The 16,319-nt window shown below is 43.5% G+C and overlaps 1 protein-coding gene across 1 annotated transcript; it reads right to left on the bottom strand.

Annotated features, from left to right (window-relative positions):
• Positions 1-4,892: 4,892 nt before the first annotated feature.
• Positions 4,893-16,158, bottom strand: papola (poly(A) polymerase alpha). Its single transcript, XM_077017814.1, has 23 exons — positions 15,966-16,158; positions 13,480-13,650; positions 13,264-13,330; positions 13,089-13,170; positions 12,671-12,780; positions 12,518-12,571; positions 12,330-12,441; positions 12,123-12,212; positions 11,401-11,539; positions 11,222-11,294; positions 10,501-10,621; positions 10,254-10,338; positions 8,475-8,528; positions 8,192-8,311; positions 7,910-8,019; positions 7,516-7,637; positions 7,260-7,414; positions 7,097-7,170; positions 6,873-6,994; positions 6,666-6,728; positions 6,524-6,577; positions 6,333-6,368; positions 4,893-6,249 (listed from the first exon to the last, which is right to left on the bottom strand). The coding sequence occupies exons 1-23, from the start codon at positions 15,971-15,973 to the stop codon at positions 6,154-6,156; spliced, it is 2,118 nt and encodes a 705-aa protein (XP_076873929.1). The 5' UTR covers positions 15,974-16,158; the 3' UTR covers positions 4,893-6,153.
• Positions 16,159-16,319: the final 161 nt, after the last annotated feature.

Here is a 16,319-nt window from a genome sequence, read left to right as displayed (position 1 = left end):
AGGACCATCCTACCCATAATGAACATGAGATAATAAGACTGAAGAGAAATCAACATTGCATCTGTAACAGTAAACCACAAACTTTTCACCTATTCCAGCTACTTACAGTTAGCAGCTAAATCTCACTCGTTATATTGCTTTTGTTTTTCTTGAGAAACGGCGGCTGTTCGTCCGCTCTCTATATTTGAAATACAGTCAATTATTATTATTTCTTTGGACTCTTTTTGTACCAGTGATCCTAATTACACAGCAGCAGCAGGCACGCTTAAATCTGAGCACGTCACCGTCCTTATTGTCTACGTGGCATTTGGTCTTTGTGCCCATGCTCTTAAATTACACCCTGACAATCCGACTGGTCACAGGGAGCAGAGGGGGGAGACGGAAGAGAAGAAAGGAGGGATGGAGGAAAAGATGTGATATATATATAAGTGTCACTTCTCTGAGCTCTTTCCTACTCATAAAAATAGTGGCCAGATCTGCTCTGTCTTCCTCGATCGACACAATTAACTCAACATTCCACTGAGTGGAAACAGCGTTGGGGAGCTCTGGAATTAAGGGTCTGCACAGTGGCACGTTCGCCCTGGCCCCTAAAATTAAGTAAACCAACTTCATTCACCTCGTTGAATACAACGGAGGAGGTGGGGTGGGGGGCTCTTGATTGAATAATTGATTTTCTCGAGCAGTCTATGTTTAAGAGGGATAACTTGACATCTTTTGGACTGTAATGATTGTAATTACTACAATGACTGGTCACGTCAAATATGACACTGAAAGGGCTGTTATTAACCATTATTATCCACAAAGAGAAATTTGAAATAGTGAGACACTTCTGTCTCTCGCCTCGGCGTGACTGACCTCAGCGGAAGGGCTGAACGCCTGGTTGCCTCCCCAGTAGCTCCTCTTCATGTGGAAGAGCCTGGTTAATTGACTGTGCATTCAGAACCACTGAGATGTCCACAGCCCACTGCCCCAATTCTCCCCTCCACCCCCTCCCCCCCAGAAATCAGGCGTCCTCCTTGTCCGTGGGGTTACTCGACGGTACTCTTTGGGTCACCAGGGGTATTACGAGTACGGCCACCGTGGAGTCGGACTCGGGAGCCCGGTGGCCGCCTGAGGCCCGACGACCCGGTAGCACTCTATCTCGTTACTGCTTCGGAGACTCGAACAGTGACCCTTCAGTCTGTTTCATCATCCAGCTTAAAGCCTCAATGCACTCCTGACAAACACTCCGGAGAGGAAGGGGAGGGGAAAAAAAAACCCACCACACGCAGTAGTTTGACAGCTGTTCTCATTTGCATACTGAGGCATTAATTATCGTGTGAGAGCGGAGGAGAGAGTGTGTGACCACGGGACTCTGAGCAGGGAGGGGGATCAACAGGGCACAGGACGGGGGCAGCGTGGGCGTGGTGGTGGTGGGCGTGGTGGTGGTGGGCACGGGGAAACGTCTCTGCTGTGGCGTCATCGGGGCTGAACGGAAACGCCACGGGTTCCTCTGGCTACAGTGAAGTGAACATCTATGGTCCCACATTTAAGGGTGTGCAAAGACAGCGTTGGTATAAGGACAGCGCACACGTCTCTTAAGGCACTTTTCAGTAACGGGGTTTTCTGGCCTGACCTAGACTGTGTCAAGAGGTCCTATTACATCCTCAGTCACAAAGCTGTGTTGACCTAATAAAGGAACTAAGGGACCCGTTTTAAGTTCTAAGAGCCTGAGATATTATCATTTGAATGTTTGGTCCTTCAGGGGCTAACAAAGGACAATTTGCATGCTATTTTCAGTGAATTTTAACAAATAACCAAGCGCTTGCTATTGGCTATGATTAAAACCAGGAAAAAAAAATCTGTAGCTAGCTCAAGTCTGGAGCAATGAATATCACCCACAGTCACAATATTAAGGAATACAGATGACACGTTCACATTAAGTATTACCTTCAGGATGTAAGGTAATATTGTGTCAAGACCTGTATTCATTGGGGTGGTACATATGCATATGTTGCCATAAGTGTCTGGAGACAGCGATCAGTTTGCTAGAAAATTAACTTACACAAAAACTGCTTCAGGTTACATCAAAAAATTGAATCTTTTGAATCTTTGTGATCAAGCTTTCTGGGGCACACGTCCTAACCTTACTACTGCAATGGATCAGGTCACAAAAAAAACCTGAGCCAAGTGTCACCTTATTTAACCTTATTAAATAATAACCTTATTAGTAAAGTGACCTAAACCATGCAATGGAAAGACATACTAAACACTACTGCTTTAGCATAGTCTAAATAACATATTACTGTATTTTAGCTTTAAAATGTTTAAATAAATATTCTATTTTTATTAAGGCCTATTAGCCTGACAAAACGTATATTACTGTCATTTAGCCACAGTTAATTGCTATTGTTAAAATGTTCGAGTTAATCCATTAATCTGGTTTATCAGACAGTCATTTGCTGCAGGCCATATTTCATTTGGTGCTCATCGGGCTGAATTTAATAACTTCAGAGGACTATCAGCGTTTAACCTCTCCTTTGGAGACATTTAAGTACCCTCGTGGAGACCCAGTTCTTATGCACTCCCAAGGCTACTTGCGCACTGATTTGTTTGAGCAGACTATCACAATGCAACACAGGACCTGGTCATTTTAGGGAACTCAGTTGGCTAGACACAAACCAACACACACAGAACACACATATTTAAGGCAATTATTGGACTGAGAAGTATCCGGCACTGGACAGATATTCAAAAGGAAAAGAAATGCATCGAAAAAGTGGTCAAAACCTTTGTCTCAGTAACTATATGATGCAGTAAACCCTTTTTCCACCCATGATGCTTTGCTCTCATTAGCAGCCTTAGTCGATCCCTCCGTGCGATGTGTTTTCTAACGCTCTTGAGTTTTTGATCCGGATGAGGAAAGAGAAAGCTCTTTCATTTCAGAAACCTGGCACCGCTCTTTGAACACACCAATGGTTTAGTGTCAAGCACTTCATTAACGTGAAGGTCCCTCTTTTATCACCTGTTTTGGGGCTGTCAGTGGTAGAGAGAAAACAGGAACTTTGTAGACAGACACAGTGAACAAAAACACGTATAAAGAGGACAGTCGAGAAAGAAGCGGCGAGATCTCACAGCAACTGTTCAGAAGAAGAAAGTGGAAGAGACTAGAAACATTAGACAACAGGATCTGTCCATGAGCTTATTACAAACCCCCGAAAACCAATTTCCAAGGGCTTGATGCAGAGCAACGGTCATGTCAGCGACAACACATTAAGATAAAGAGGTTGTGGAAGCAAAGACATGACTGTTGTCATTGGCCGTGCTTCTCACAGCAGTGCTGGCCTTACACCAAGGCAGCTGAGTGGATCAGTCCCTCAATTCGACACCGAACACGTCCCAAGGATGTGCTATCTGTCTTGTTGCTAACTGCCCCGCAGATGGGTGCTCAGTGGGGTGACGGGCTAGTTTGTGCACTACCCAGGGGCCCCGTCCCAGGCCACGCTGGGTGAGAGGGCGAGAGGGTGGCATCAGTCTTCTCAAATGTGCTGTTTGGCACCAACGCTCTATTAGCAACTTAGCAAAGTGCGATTTTTAAAATGACTTTGGATATGTCTGGGAATATTGAGCCAGTCAGCATTTTATTCCCAAAGTGGATGAAGCGTTTGTTTTGTTTCGAGTCACTAAAAACAGCAATATCAATACCAGTGCGGTTCTCTGCAGCTTCATGTAACCGATTGACTTTTTTGCTCATTTAGACACTGCTCAGTTCAATTTGTGACAAAAAGCAGGCCAATCACAAAACGCAGAGAAGTACCACCACTATGGATGTGGGAAACACTATGCAATCAGCCAGAGACATCTAGGAGCAGTACTTGGCAACAAAATGTGACTTCATTTAACAGGATCTTCAAAAGCATTTCTTCACCGAGGTTACAGATGGAAATCAACAATGACCACTTCTTCGTCCAGTCTGAATATTTGACTGACGTGTAATATGAATAGGACACTTCATTTTGGAGAGGGGCCTTGAATTTTAAGGTTAAAAGAGCCAATCAATACTGTAGTTGTACAAGCTGGCTGAGAAAAAAAGTATTGTAAGTATTTTAGAGATGTTTATGGAATGAGAATCAAGCAGATGCTTTCGGTTGCATATACTACAGAAGAATACAAGAGAAGGCCAACCTTCATCGCACCTTAAGTACAAAATCACATCATGACTATGAACTGAAGGAACACTAGAAAGATGCGGAGACGTTCAGTCATCACTGTAATGCTTCTGTTGATGAGTCCATGGGTCCTGATCTGGGATCATTCCTGTGCTCTGTGACAGGTGACCTCTCAGGCTGACATGGGGTGGACGACCTCCTGGAGGGAAGGACTAGTTTGTTCAGTGGCGGCAAGGCCAAGCTAAATATGCCTCTCGAACACTCCAATTAAGCCCTAGAGGACTCAAAAGGTTCGAGACTACTGAAGGTTTCTGGCAGGTGTTGGAGAGTACAAGAGGAATGAAGATTACAGCGAGCTATCAAAGCACTTGATCTCATTATTAGCTGAACATGCTGATCACGGTTATAAAGGAAAATGGAAAGTAGACAAAGGTGTGGGGAAATAGGGGGAGGGGAACAATTTGCTTACATATTGTTCAGGACTTCCGTGACATTAATGTAGTCGTATATTATAGTCATTACGCATACAGTCGTTATTATAGTTCCTGACAATGCGAACATGGAGATCATAGAAGTATAAGATAGTGATTTTAACTGTAGGAAAACGCAAGTAAAGTGTGGATTACAGAAACCAGCAGATGTGTCTAGAGCCATAACTGAGATTCACAATACCGCAGACACCTCGGGCGTGTTTGTTCCCTCAAACTATTTTTTAGGTATTTGCACCAAGCATTCACCACAGCATTTCACTGCAACTTTGTAGACCTTTATTTGTGAAAAAAGTACAACAGCTTGTTCTTACAAATAAGCCTATGGAAAGTTGAACTGAGAATACTGGAACCAAAAGGTTTTTCACTGCAGAGGTGAAACGGACAGCGGAACGTCGGCTTTCTTGAGAGCGTACCGTCACTCGTCCCCACATGATTTCACAAACGTAATCAAGACCAACAAATCTCAAAAATATCAGCAAAAGTATTAATAAGAAAAGCCCGTGCACATTTCAAGAATCAACCCAATCAATCTCCTGCCTCTGTAATTACAGATGTCATATACTACAGCTTTGATTTCAACATCATATCCAAAAGCTTATGACAGCATATGCTTGGGTTTATGTAGTACTAATACCAGATCAAAAATGCATTTAAATATGCATCACTAGTTCCAGGTTGTTTAAAAAAAAAAAAAGATGAAAAAAAGAACAAAAGGGAAAGGAAGCCTGGCACTAAAGTAAAAGGTATGAAGCAAATAAATGTATTTTTCCTCTTTTTTTAAATAATTAGATTTAGATGAGATAAAAAGACAATGCCAGCAGGAATCAACCACCACAGGAACATATGACCCATACCACTCTGTTTTACACACACCACTGATTGATGCTTACAAGGCAAAACAGCAGAGATGTTCAGACTAGAATAATCTCTAATTAGAGATTAATTTGGTCATACTTTCATTCATTCAAATGAGCTTTAGTTCCATCTTAGTTTTCTATTAAAAACAACTAATTAGTCCTGACTAACCAGATGTAGCTTCATTAGCTGAGCACCTTTTTTTAACCTGATCTCCAAATGAGCTTCATATACAGTGGACTGACTCCCAATCAACCTACTGCAGTCTAAAAAATATGCCACATTACAGAATCACAAAAAAAAATGTACACGTATGTAAAGGAAATGTTACCGGCATCAGAGAACAAACAGGAAGATAGGACTATGGGAATATACAAGCTTTATGTCCACGTGCTCACACGTTTAGTTGTTACAAGGAGGTTGTGAGGGCATGACATCAAATTTATGCATCGTTGTTTTCTCCATGGAGGGAAGGAGTGGAGCGATAACCGTCAAGAGTTTACGGAAGAGCGGCGCTGCCCTCTAGTGGACCGAGCGGAGCACTGCACGTGGGGCACTCGTGAAGAGGCTGTGCCAGAGAGCGCCCGAGACTCTGCGTGGGGCGGGGCGCTACCGCTGGGTCTCCCGTCTGGCCGCTGTGAGAGAGGAGCTGACCGACTCTACCTGCTTAGTCTGAGTTTTATGGAGTTTTTCACCACGGGAATGGGGTTGGCAGGGAGGAGGGGCACGTCGGAGAGATCCGCACTGGCTATTCTCTAAAAAACACAACAGACACGATCAGTGGATGGTTGCTTAAAAAAAAAAAACCAGTTGAAAAGTTTGTGTTGTTATACCCTACCTGAGCAGGTGCCACATTCTTTTCCGTGTCCAATTCCTATGCATGAGAAGTCATTGCATGCAAAAATTATACACATTGTATGTAAATATATACACACACACTTTTAAATGATGAACATAACCCATGAAGTCACACTCCAAACCTGCTCAGAAACATATTTGAGTGAAACAAAACGAGATTCCTGCACTTACTGTCGTCACCGTCTCCATTTTCTCCTCTCCTTCTAAAGCAGCCGGATCTCCTGCCTGGAGCAAAGGAACAGCACTGCTTTTAGAACCGAGCCTCACTGGTCCCGACAAGCAGCATGTGTGCGTCAACAGCCGAACTCCCTACCTCAGCCTCCGCAGGCGGGTCACTGTCCCCGTGGTCTGGGCTCTTTGCCTCTGAGGTAGACTCCTTCAGGAAAGAACAACTCCGTTGTTTTTACATGATTTACTTTCACGAGCAAGAAAAAAAAATGGATTTACATGAAACTGGTCGTAAAGAAGGCTGAGAGACCACGGGGAAGGGGGTCCAGCCAGGAGCCCCACGCTTCCTTACCTCCTCCACCTTCAGCCTCTTGTCCTTGTCGGAGTGAAGAGGCGAGCCCGGTCTCTTCCCCGCGGGGGGGGCCATGGGAGCCGGGCTGCTGCTAGCACAGGGGGCCCCAGGCGGGTTGGCCTCTAGCAGGGAGAACGCAAGAGGGGAACAGGGGGTTCAGGCGACGGCGCCGGGGGTGAAGGAGAGACTCGGGAACGAGGGCGGAACGGCCCGGGTGTACCTACCTGCGGCTGCGGGCACGCCTCCCGACGGGTCCGCTTTAGACTGGGGGTCCGAAACGATGGCGGCCCCTGTGGAGCTGTGCATAAGGCAGAGGGGAGATGAGGAGTTAGTAGAGGAGGAGAAAGGCTCCGGTATGCGTCTCCGGGGGGGGGGGGGGGGGCTCACCCGTGCGGGCTGGTGGAGCGGCCGGTCTTGGAAGCGCTGAGGCAGGAGGAGGACGGTGTGGTGCCGGTGGGGGAGGGCATGGACATGCTGTTGTCACTGTCCAGGGCCAGATCCACGCCGCTCTCGTTCAGCGACCGCAGACCCTCCGTGGAGTGCTGCAGGACGGGTGGGGGGTCAAGGGTTCCACACGGTCAGAGGGGCGCCAAGGAGGCGGGACAAAGACAGCCGGGCCTGTACGCGGAGAGGACTGACTTGCCTTTCGTCTTTTGACGATGACCAGGTCTGGCAGGAGTTGGTGAAGCTGCTTCCTCTTCACATGCATGGCTGTTATTTTCATGTCGGGCTCGAACATCTTGCTGCTGATGGCCTGCCGGTACACTGCACTCACACACAAGGTGGGAGATGTCAGACAGATCGCAGGCAGGCCTGAATGGGCGCCCAGAAACCCACAGAACCTGCACCAGAACACTACTGGGACTCTTCCATGTAACTGACCACGAACAACAAATTCTTGCTCAGTTTGTAGACTTCTCTTTATGGTATTAAACTTGCATTTCACCAGTGAGGTGTCTCAGAAAACACCCAGAATACATGGCCATTACAAAAGAAGGTGACCAGGACTGAATTATCCAAGAAGGAAATAATCCTACCGGTGTCTGTGAAGGACTGGATATCAAATGTCAAGTCCACGTTAAGATGTTCAGACCCTTCCATTTTCTTGAATTCAATGCCAATAACCCACATAGTGTTGAATTCCTCCCTGTTCACATTGATATAAAGAGAGTAATGTAACATCATGCTGACAAGATCAATAAACAAGCTTATGTTAATTGTCAAGTTGCATTACCTTGACCTCTGAGTAACATACCTGACATTTTATACTGAACCATCTGAAAAGCATTTGCAGAGTTTTAAGTGGAGGAAAAACTCACTTATCATTGCCTTCCTTGGGTCCTGGGAATGATTGGGGATTCACGTGGGCCAGTGTAATGAACTCATTTTTCTCCAAGTTCCCCACCAAGATTCTGATCTTGGACTCAACGAGACCGACCCTGTTGGAAATATCCCACATAGGGTCACCGAAAAGATCACAAGTCTAACACACTGCAAACAAATCGACAGCCAGATGGACAAACTTGGTAAGCAATGTTTGCATAGCAAAATCAGGGGTCATCACACCAGTCATTTGACTCAGGGCGGGAAGGCTGTACTTACCACTCAAGGTGCTGCTTCTCAGTGGACGCACTTGCTAGCAACACAATATAATGCCTTGGAACATAAAAAACAGAACAATTCCGTTACGTCCTTTTAGCACAAGCCGTTAACCTAATTTCGGGGAAAGCACTGCGCATCCGGGGCCACCAGACCTAATCTCAGACCCACACTGGGACTGCACGGAACTCGGAGCGAACACAATCACCACAGTTAGACCTAACCTACGCAGCCAAAACGAACGAAAAACAGGAACTGTTTGAAAAACGTTCACGCTATAAACAAAACGGAACATTTACATTAAAAAGTGTTCCTCCGCAATACTGCATTTAAATAAAAATAAAAGCTAGCATACGGACATAAATCTAAAATGTGCACACAAATGATAAGGCACTGAATTTCTGACACAGACCTTTAAGTATGGGGAGAAGGAATCATTGGTGTACTTGAAAAAGAAAAAGAGATAAAAAGCACTGCACAATTTCACATGTACATTTATTTACGTTTGGAATACTGTAGAATGAAAACAAAACCAAAACCAAAAATGGGGGGAGTGTTTTCCTCTGCAGGAAAATGCTTTAGTTCTCAGCACACTGGTCCAAACAGGCCACCGTAAGGAAGGCAGTTAAAACCACCCCAAAAAAAAGTCACAGGTTTGTCCAAATAGCAGAACTTGCACAAGACTTGAATGTATTGTGCTGTACACGAAGAAGTCGTTAAAAGCACAGGCAAACCGTCATCTGCAGTCTGATGGCATCATTTACGCAGCACTGATTGGTCAGCTAAAGAATCACGGGCTTATTTACATGAAATCAGTCGATTTTGTTTTTTATTATTACATGTTTCAAAAAGAAAATGCATTTGTCTGCATCATAAAACTGCCAGACCTTCTTAAGAAACAAAAGGAGCATCTTCCATAGTTTTATTTTAGTTGTAGTAACATTAATAAATAAAATCTAATAGTAATAACAGTCCATTAGATGCTAGATCTTTAGTTCACGTAATACACAGAAAAACAAACAGGATGCAATAAGAAAACCAAATAACCTAGTGCTTTAACTACGACCTTCCCCTTTACTCCCCCCCCCTCCCCCCCAACAGGAGAATTTTAAGAGGCTCTGATCAGACTAACAGGGTGTTCTTTGGTTCACCAAATACTGTGTGCTTAAAAAAAAAAGAATATTCAGAAATTAACTGTGATTAACCCAAATGTGTTAACTTCAGATCATGTCATTTTTTTCAATCATGAGATGAGAACATGCACACTAAATGCTTATGGAGGAAAAGAAAAAAAAAGGGGGGGGGAACGCTGTAAAAACACAGACTAACAAGAAATCCATTGTACAAATTGTGAACTAAAACATTTTATTTTTGAATTGTATACAAGTATAAGGCACAAGAAAAACCAGAAAAAATCAGTTTGCGTTTTCTAAATACCTACCTTAGGAAACACAAACAGTACGATTTCTAAGACGAGACTGGTACATTGCGGGCACAATACTTAATATTTAAGCAGAATAATGACATTTTAGATTTACAAAAATGCTATCGCTATGTCAAGCCCACTGTTTTATGCTCAATGTGTTTCGAAATATGAGCATAATTATTCAATAATTTTATTTTTTCATACTCAAATCATGTCGGTACGCAACATATAACGCAGTAGTTTTATGCAGATACTATGTAGAAGTGGCTGTGTGTGCAATTTTGAAAAATAAATCTTTATTGAAATAGTTGAATCTCACCATGTGTGTCCAACAGGATAAGCAGCTCAATACATACTTGTATTTCTGAAAGAAGTTTGGAGCTTCAAATAGTTTGGACCATTCTGCTTTGTTCTGCAATATTTCATCTGTGATGGCAAGACCTGAAAATAGATGCCAAAAGATAAGCACGTGTTCTCCGTCATACAATCATGCACCTTGCATCTTTAAACTACATTATAACACGTACTTCAGTGATGCTGCCGCATACTGAACTGTAACCAACCACAAGTGTTATTTTGAGTTCTTTGCCACGTGTGACTGACCCTGCTTGAACTCTTCGACCATGATGTTGCGTGTAGACACGGACACGTTGTACGTGGAGTTCTGCTGAGGGTAGGCTGGTGTGATGATGGGCATGAGGTGATATCGGTCGCTGGGGGTTACCTGCAAAACCAAGGGCACCCAGGTAACATTTGGTAATGTTACGGTCACCGACCACCTTTTTCATATAATCATAACACTCTACCAATACAAAGCTATGTGGAGGCAAAATATCATTAATATTTTAAGGATGAGATGAAACCAAAGAGAATATTTATTAAATTCAGTGGTTCCTATCCAAAGAGCTCAGCACAATTCCTGTGAAGGTCTGAAAGTGTCGCATGGAGCCAAAAGCGTTTTGGCGACCTCACGTGAACGCATCTGGTTTTGTCAGTCACGTACACTCCACACCTGCGGGTGGCGCCGTGACATTTTATGATAAGTTCCATGACGATCATTGCGGTTCTAGATATGGCGAGGTACTAGACGGAGCAAGAACTGTTTCTGCTGCTGTCTGCTCCTCAAAGGAGTTTTTTTCACAGCACACCGCTTTTTTAATCGACCAATCACAGGTTTTGCAGCATGGCGTCATCTTTGCCACGTTCACGATGCGACAACCGTTTTTGCCGAGAACAGCCAAACGCCGTCTCTGCAGGAAGTATGCTGAGACCTTTAGGTCAGGCTGTGAGTCTACGGAGGCGTTCTCCGTAACGGCAGTAATACCCTTGGGTCCCAGACTGGCAGGTTGAGGTTACAGTCCTCCGGCTGCTTCAACAAGACTGGATTGGGCCACTCCCTAACACCACATGACGACAAAAAGCAAAACACGATCACGCTCCACACGTTCGCTCACAAAACCTCGCTTCAATTCGCTCTTCAACAGTGCGGAGAACAGAACTCACCACTTGGAGAAGACCAGGAAGAACTTGTGCACCAGTGTGGAGGCCACAGCGTTGGGGTACAGCTGGCATGTCCGCGCCACCAGCATAGCCCACGACACTCCACCCAGGAACCCCAATATGTTCGAATAAATGTTGTGACCTGAAATGGAAATTAAAACAATACGCTACAGGGTCTGTTTGAAAGAGCGCAGTTAAAATTTCAGTTGACTGATTACAGTTTACTAAGGCAGGGTGGATTAGCTTAAGATTAGTAGGTGAAGTCACTGCAAAATCCAATAAATCAGAAGCCAAATAAAAAGTGCAAATGTTTGTTCCACTACATGGAAACTTGTGCTTATGACTACGTTCTTTTCAGAATTGTGCTCCCTCAGTATTATGCATGTATGTATTTTTTGTTAGTTAAAGTGGTGGTGATAAAGTACTAAACGTGTTTTTAAACTGAGGTTGTAATGCAGTTGCTCCTCAGCATCCTGTCAGTGGCAGTTTTGCTATTGTTTACTAAAGTAAAACCTCTCAGACAAGCAGAACAAACAAACCAGACTATTCCAGACAATGAGCTGCTCAGTACCCAGGTTCCCCTACGACTCGACTTCCCTTTGAAGAGCGCGGCAGGTTAACGTCTAAAAGCCACGATCACATTTAGTGCCACAGAAGCACTCAGAAAACAGGCCTCACAGGGGAAGGCGTAAGAGGTGGGGGTAGTAAATAAAAGCAAGGCTCACGTTTGGCCCACAGTTTGATGGCTCTGAGAGTAAGTCGGAAGTTCTCAATGTTGGGTACCAGATGAAGGATCTCGTCCGTCACCCTGCAGCCTGAACACAACATCACACGTCAGCCGTGAGTTTCACGGTACAAACATGTTCACATGTGGAATGCTTCACTTGTATTTCAAAACAACATTTTATTGTAAGCAAGAATGTAAAACTAACCATTCAGGCTTCTTATACAACGGATGTCCAGGTTCTTCAGTAAACCATCATCTCGCAGGTCTAAATTCTCGGGAATGGTCTGCAACGCTAGCCGAGCAAACAGTATGTCAATCTGTTCACAAAATAAAACGAGTCAGTGTCCAGCATTAACATTTTGACAGTTTAAACACCGACATGGCAAAAGGTACCTCAATTCCATCAAAGGATAGTTTAATCACAGGAACAAAAGCCTCTTCCACAGCCTAGAAAACAGAGAAAGCCAAACGTTACAGAATAACTCCCACATCTCGGCCATTCGGAACAAATGATTGAAGCAGACATGCATTTCCTAACTAGTGTACCCTCAAGTCTTTGACCTCCTCTTGCTCTTTTAATTTCTCATAGAAAGAGGTGAAGAAATCCGACCTCTCCACATGGCGAGGGGAGACACAGAGGGCGTCTATATCCGCACCTGGAGGTGGAGAAGGACCACAGTCATGCACAGGTTCAAAGTTCACAATCAAGCTACACAACAGGCTCGCTTCATTAGCTGGTTTAAAGAACCAAAACGGCTGCAAACGAATTATAGCCATGGAGTTCATATACTGGTTATCCAGCATATAAACTATTTGTCTGTTATAACTTGATTTCATTTCAAACTACTAGGAGACCAACAAAAAGGGATCTCCTTTAGGGATAAATATACTTTTTTTGTTTTTAAAACACAGGGCATCTGCGCTTATATGTTGTGTTGTGCAGTGCATTATGAATAAAGCCTACCTTTTGTATGTACTCCTAACCTGTATGAGCCAAATGTAAATATTTTGCCTCCAACATTGTCCATCAACGACGCTGGTATATTCTGTAAACAGAAATGAGAAAGAGAGAACACATTTTACATCGTCGCCTTTCCTGAAGTTGAACTATTTCGCTAATCGAGAAGGTAGCATCATACCTTGGATTCACTGATCTCACGGATCCACTCCTTAACCAACGTGTTCAGTTTTCCCAAGACGAGGATTCTGCAGACAGATAACACAGCCTTGTTTTATTTTTTTTCCTTCCTCCCCACCCAAAAGCCACCCCACAATAATTCGTCGTCCCAAGGCCAGCTCAACACAGCCGATGACTGCATCGATCACGGGTGTGTAACACAAGGAAGAACACGTACCTCCTCTGCAGCTCCAACTCCTCCTCGAACACCCCGAATGGTTTCAGTGCATCGGTGAGTTTCTGAGTCAGCCCCAGGTCGGCCTCCTTGGGCAGGGCCAGGCTGATGGGAGAGGTGATCCCGAAGTGCTTGGCAGGCTGCGGGGCCATTTGCACTTGATTTGTAATTGGACTGGGGCAAGAGAACGCAGGACGTCAGACAGGTAACAGTTACAATACAATGTGACTGTATTATGAACCAAACAAGGATGTTGCTCATCTGATCAAATATATTGACACCTTTTGCAATACGTTTAATAAACTGCAAGAAGTTGTCGGACAGCCTAAAACACCAGCCTCATATAACATAATAGCCAAATATAACGGCACTCGACCAAACAAGTTCCGTCAAGAAATTTTACTTGCTGGTGAAAATGTATTATATAGCATACACACAGATTTACAATACCAACAAAGTACTGGTATTTCTCCCACAATTGGCTCGTCCACACAATTATAACCATCAATGAACGTGAGAATAAAATGTAACTTTAAACGATGAAGTTGAAATGATGGAGCATGAAGACAAGGCTGAAAATAAAACGTCCAGTAGGAAGCTTTAGACAAACTCGCGAATGTTACTTTCTTTTAGATAGCTAGGTTAGCTAACCTAACAGAATTAAACTAGCTAAAAGCTCTTTCAGCTGATGAGTTAGAAATATTCAGATTACACACATTTCAGTCGTATATGGTCATTTGAAGGTATTTGAAGGTAGCTAACATTGGTTAGCTAGACTAGGCCTAGTTAGCTACATTAGTTAGCTAGCCTAGGTAGATACATTAGTTAGCTAGCCTAGGTAGCTACATTAGTTAGCTAGCCTAGGTAGCTACATTAGTTAGTTAGCATAGATAGCTACATTAGTTAGTTAGCATAGGCAGCTACATTAGTTAGTTAGCATAGGCAGCTACATTAGTTAGCATAGGCAGCTACATTAGTTAGCATAGGCAGCTACATTAGTTAGCATAGGCAGCTACATTAGTTAGCTACATTAGTTGGTTAGCCTAGGTAGCTACATTAGTTAGTTAGCCTAGGTAGCTACATTAGTTAGTTAGCCTAGGTAGCTACATTAGTTAGCTACATTAATAAGGTAGCTACATTAGTTAGCTACATTAATAAGGTAGCTACATTAGTTAGCTACATTAGTTAGTTAGCCTAGGTAGCTAATTAGTTAGCTACATAAGTATGTTAGCCTAGGTAGTTACATTAGTTAGCTACATTAATTAGGTAGCTACATTAGTTAGCCTAGATAGCTACATTAGTTAGTTAGCCTAGGTACCTACATTAGGTAGCTACATTAGTTAGTTAGCCTATGTAGCTACATTAGTTAGCTACATTAGTTAGTTAGCCTAAGTAGCTACATTAGTTAGCTAGCCTAGGTAGCTACATTAGTTAGCTAGCCTAGGTAGCTACATTAGTTCGTTAGCCTAGTTAGCTACATTAGTTAGTTAGCCTAGTTAGCTACATTAGTTAGTTAGCCTAGGTAGCTACATTAGTTAGTTAGCTACATTAGTTAGTTAGCCTAAGTAGCTACATTAGTTAGCTAGCCTAGGTAGCTACATTAGTTAGCTAGCCTAGGTAGCTACATTAGTTAGCTAGCCTAGGTAGCTACATTAGTTAGCTAGCCTAGGTAGCTACATTAGTTAGCTAGCCTAGGTAGCTACATTAGTTAGCTAGCCTAGGTAGCTACATTAGTTAGTTAGCTACATTAGTTAGTTAGCCTAGGTAGCTACATTAGTTAGCTACATTAGTTAGTTAGCCTAGGTAGCTACATTAGTTAGCTACATTAGTTAGTTAGCCTAAGTAGCTACATTAGTTAGCTAGCCTAGGTAGCTACATTAGTTCGTTAGCCTAGTTAGCTACATTAGTTAGTTAGCCTAGTTAGCTACATTAGTTCGTTAGCTACATTAGTTAGCTAGCCTAGGTAGCTACATTAGTTAGCTAGCCTAGGTAGCTACATTAGTTAGCTAGCCTAGGTAGCTACATTAGTTAGCTAGCCTAGGTAGCTACATTAGTTAGTTAACTACATTAGTTAGTTAGCTACATTAGTTAGTTAGCCTAGGTAGTTACATTAGTTAGTTAGCTACATTAGTTAGCCTAGGTAGCTACATTAGTTAGTTAGCTACATTAGATAGTTAGCTACATTAGTTAGTTAGCCTATGTAGCTACATTAGTTAGTTAGCCTATGTAGCTCGCTAGCCGGCCTACAATGACATAACCAGTGTTAAGTTAGCTAGCTGCTTCCCCAATGATCATAATACACAAACTGAGGCCAATTCACAAACACAAGTGCAGTTCACCACAAACACCCACAGTTACATCACCGTGTACCGACACCGCCGTTAGTCTGATCAAGGGGCCCGGCGCCAGCTACAAGTACACCCGACCACCCAAGGCCTCATCGGCTCCGATATCTTATCACCGTGTTTGAACACGGACCACATACTCACAAGGGCATTGTGATAGCCACCGTCTAATCCAGCGCTTCACATCGACTATATCACATGTTGATGTTGTTTTGTGGCCGTCGCGAGGCGCACCTCATGCACGAGCGCGAACAAGCGTACAGGTGCGGAAAGTGTTTCTTTTGTTTGCACAAACATGGCGGTCGAGCAGCGCGAACGGTGAAGTTTATTCTTCTTCTGTGATGAAGGCGCCTGCCAAGATGAATACGCACATCGCCACCATGTGGACATGAAGCAGAATCACTGGATCGTATCGTCACGTTGTTATTTTGAAATACTTTACATACGAAATCTATGTCCTATATGACAATAATAGTTGATATGGCAGAAACAAAATAA

This window comes from Brachyhypopomus gauderio, chromosome 9, assembly GCF_052324685.1.
Source record: "Brachyhypopomus gauderio isolate BG-103 chromosome 9, BGAUD_0.2, whole genome shotgun sequence".
Lineage (NCBI taxonomy): Eukaryota > Metazoa > Chordata > Actinopteri > Gymnotiformes > Hypopomidae > Brachyhypopomus > Brachyhypopomus gauderio.
Note: the sequence above shows the minus strand (reverse complement) of the source record. Positions and strands in the feature narration are given on the sequence as shown.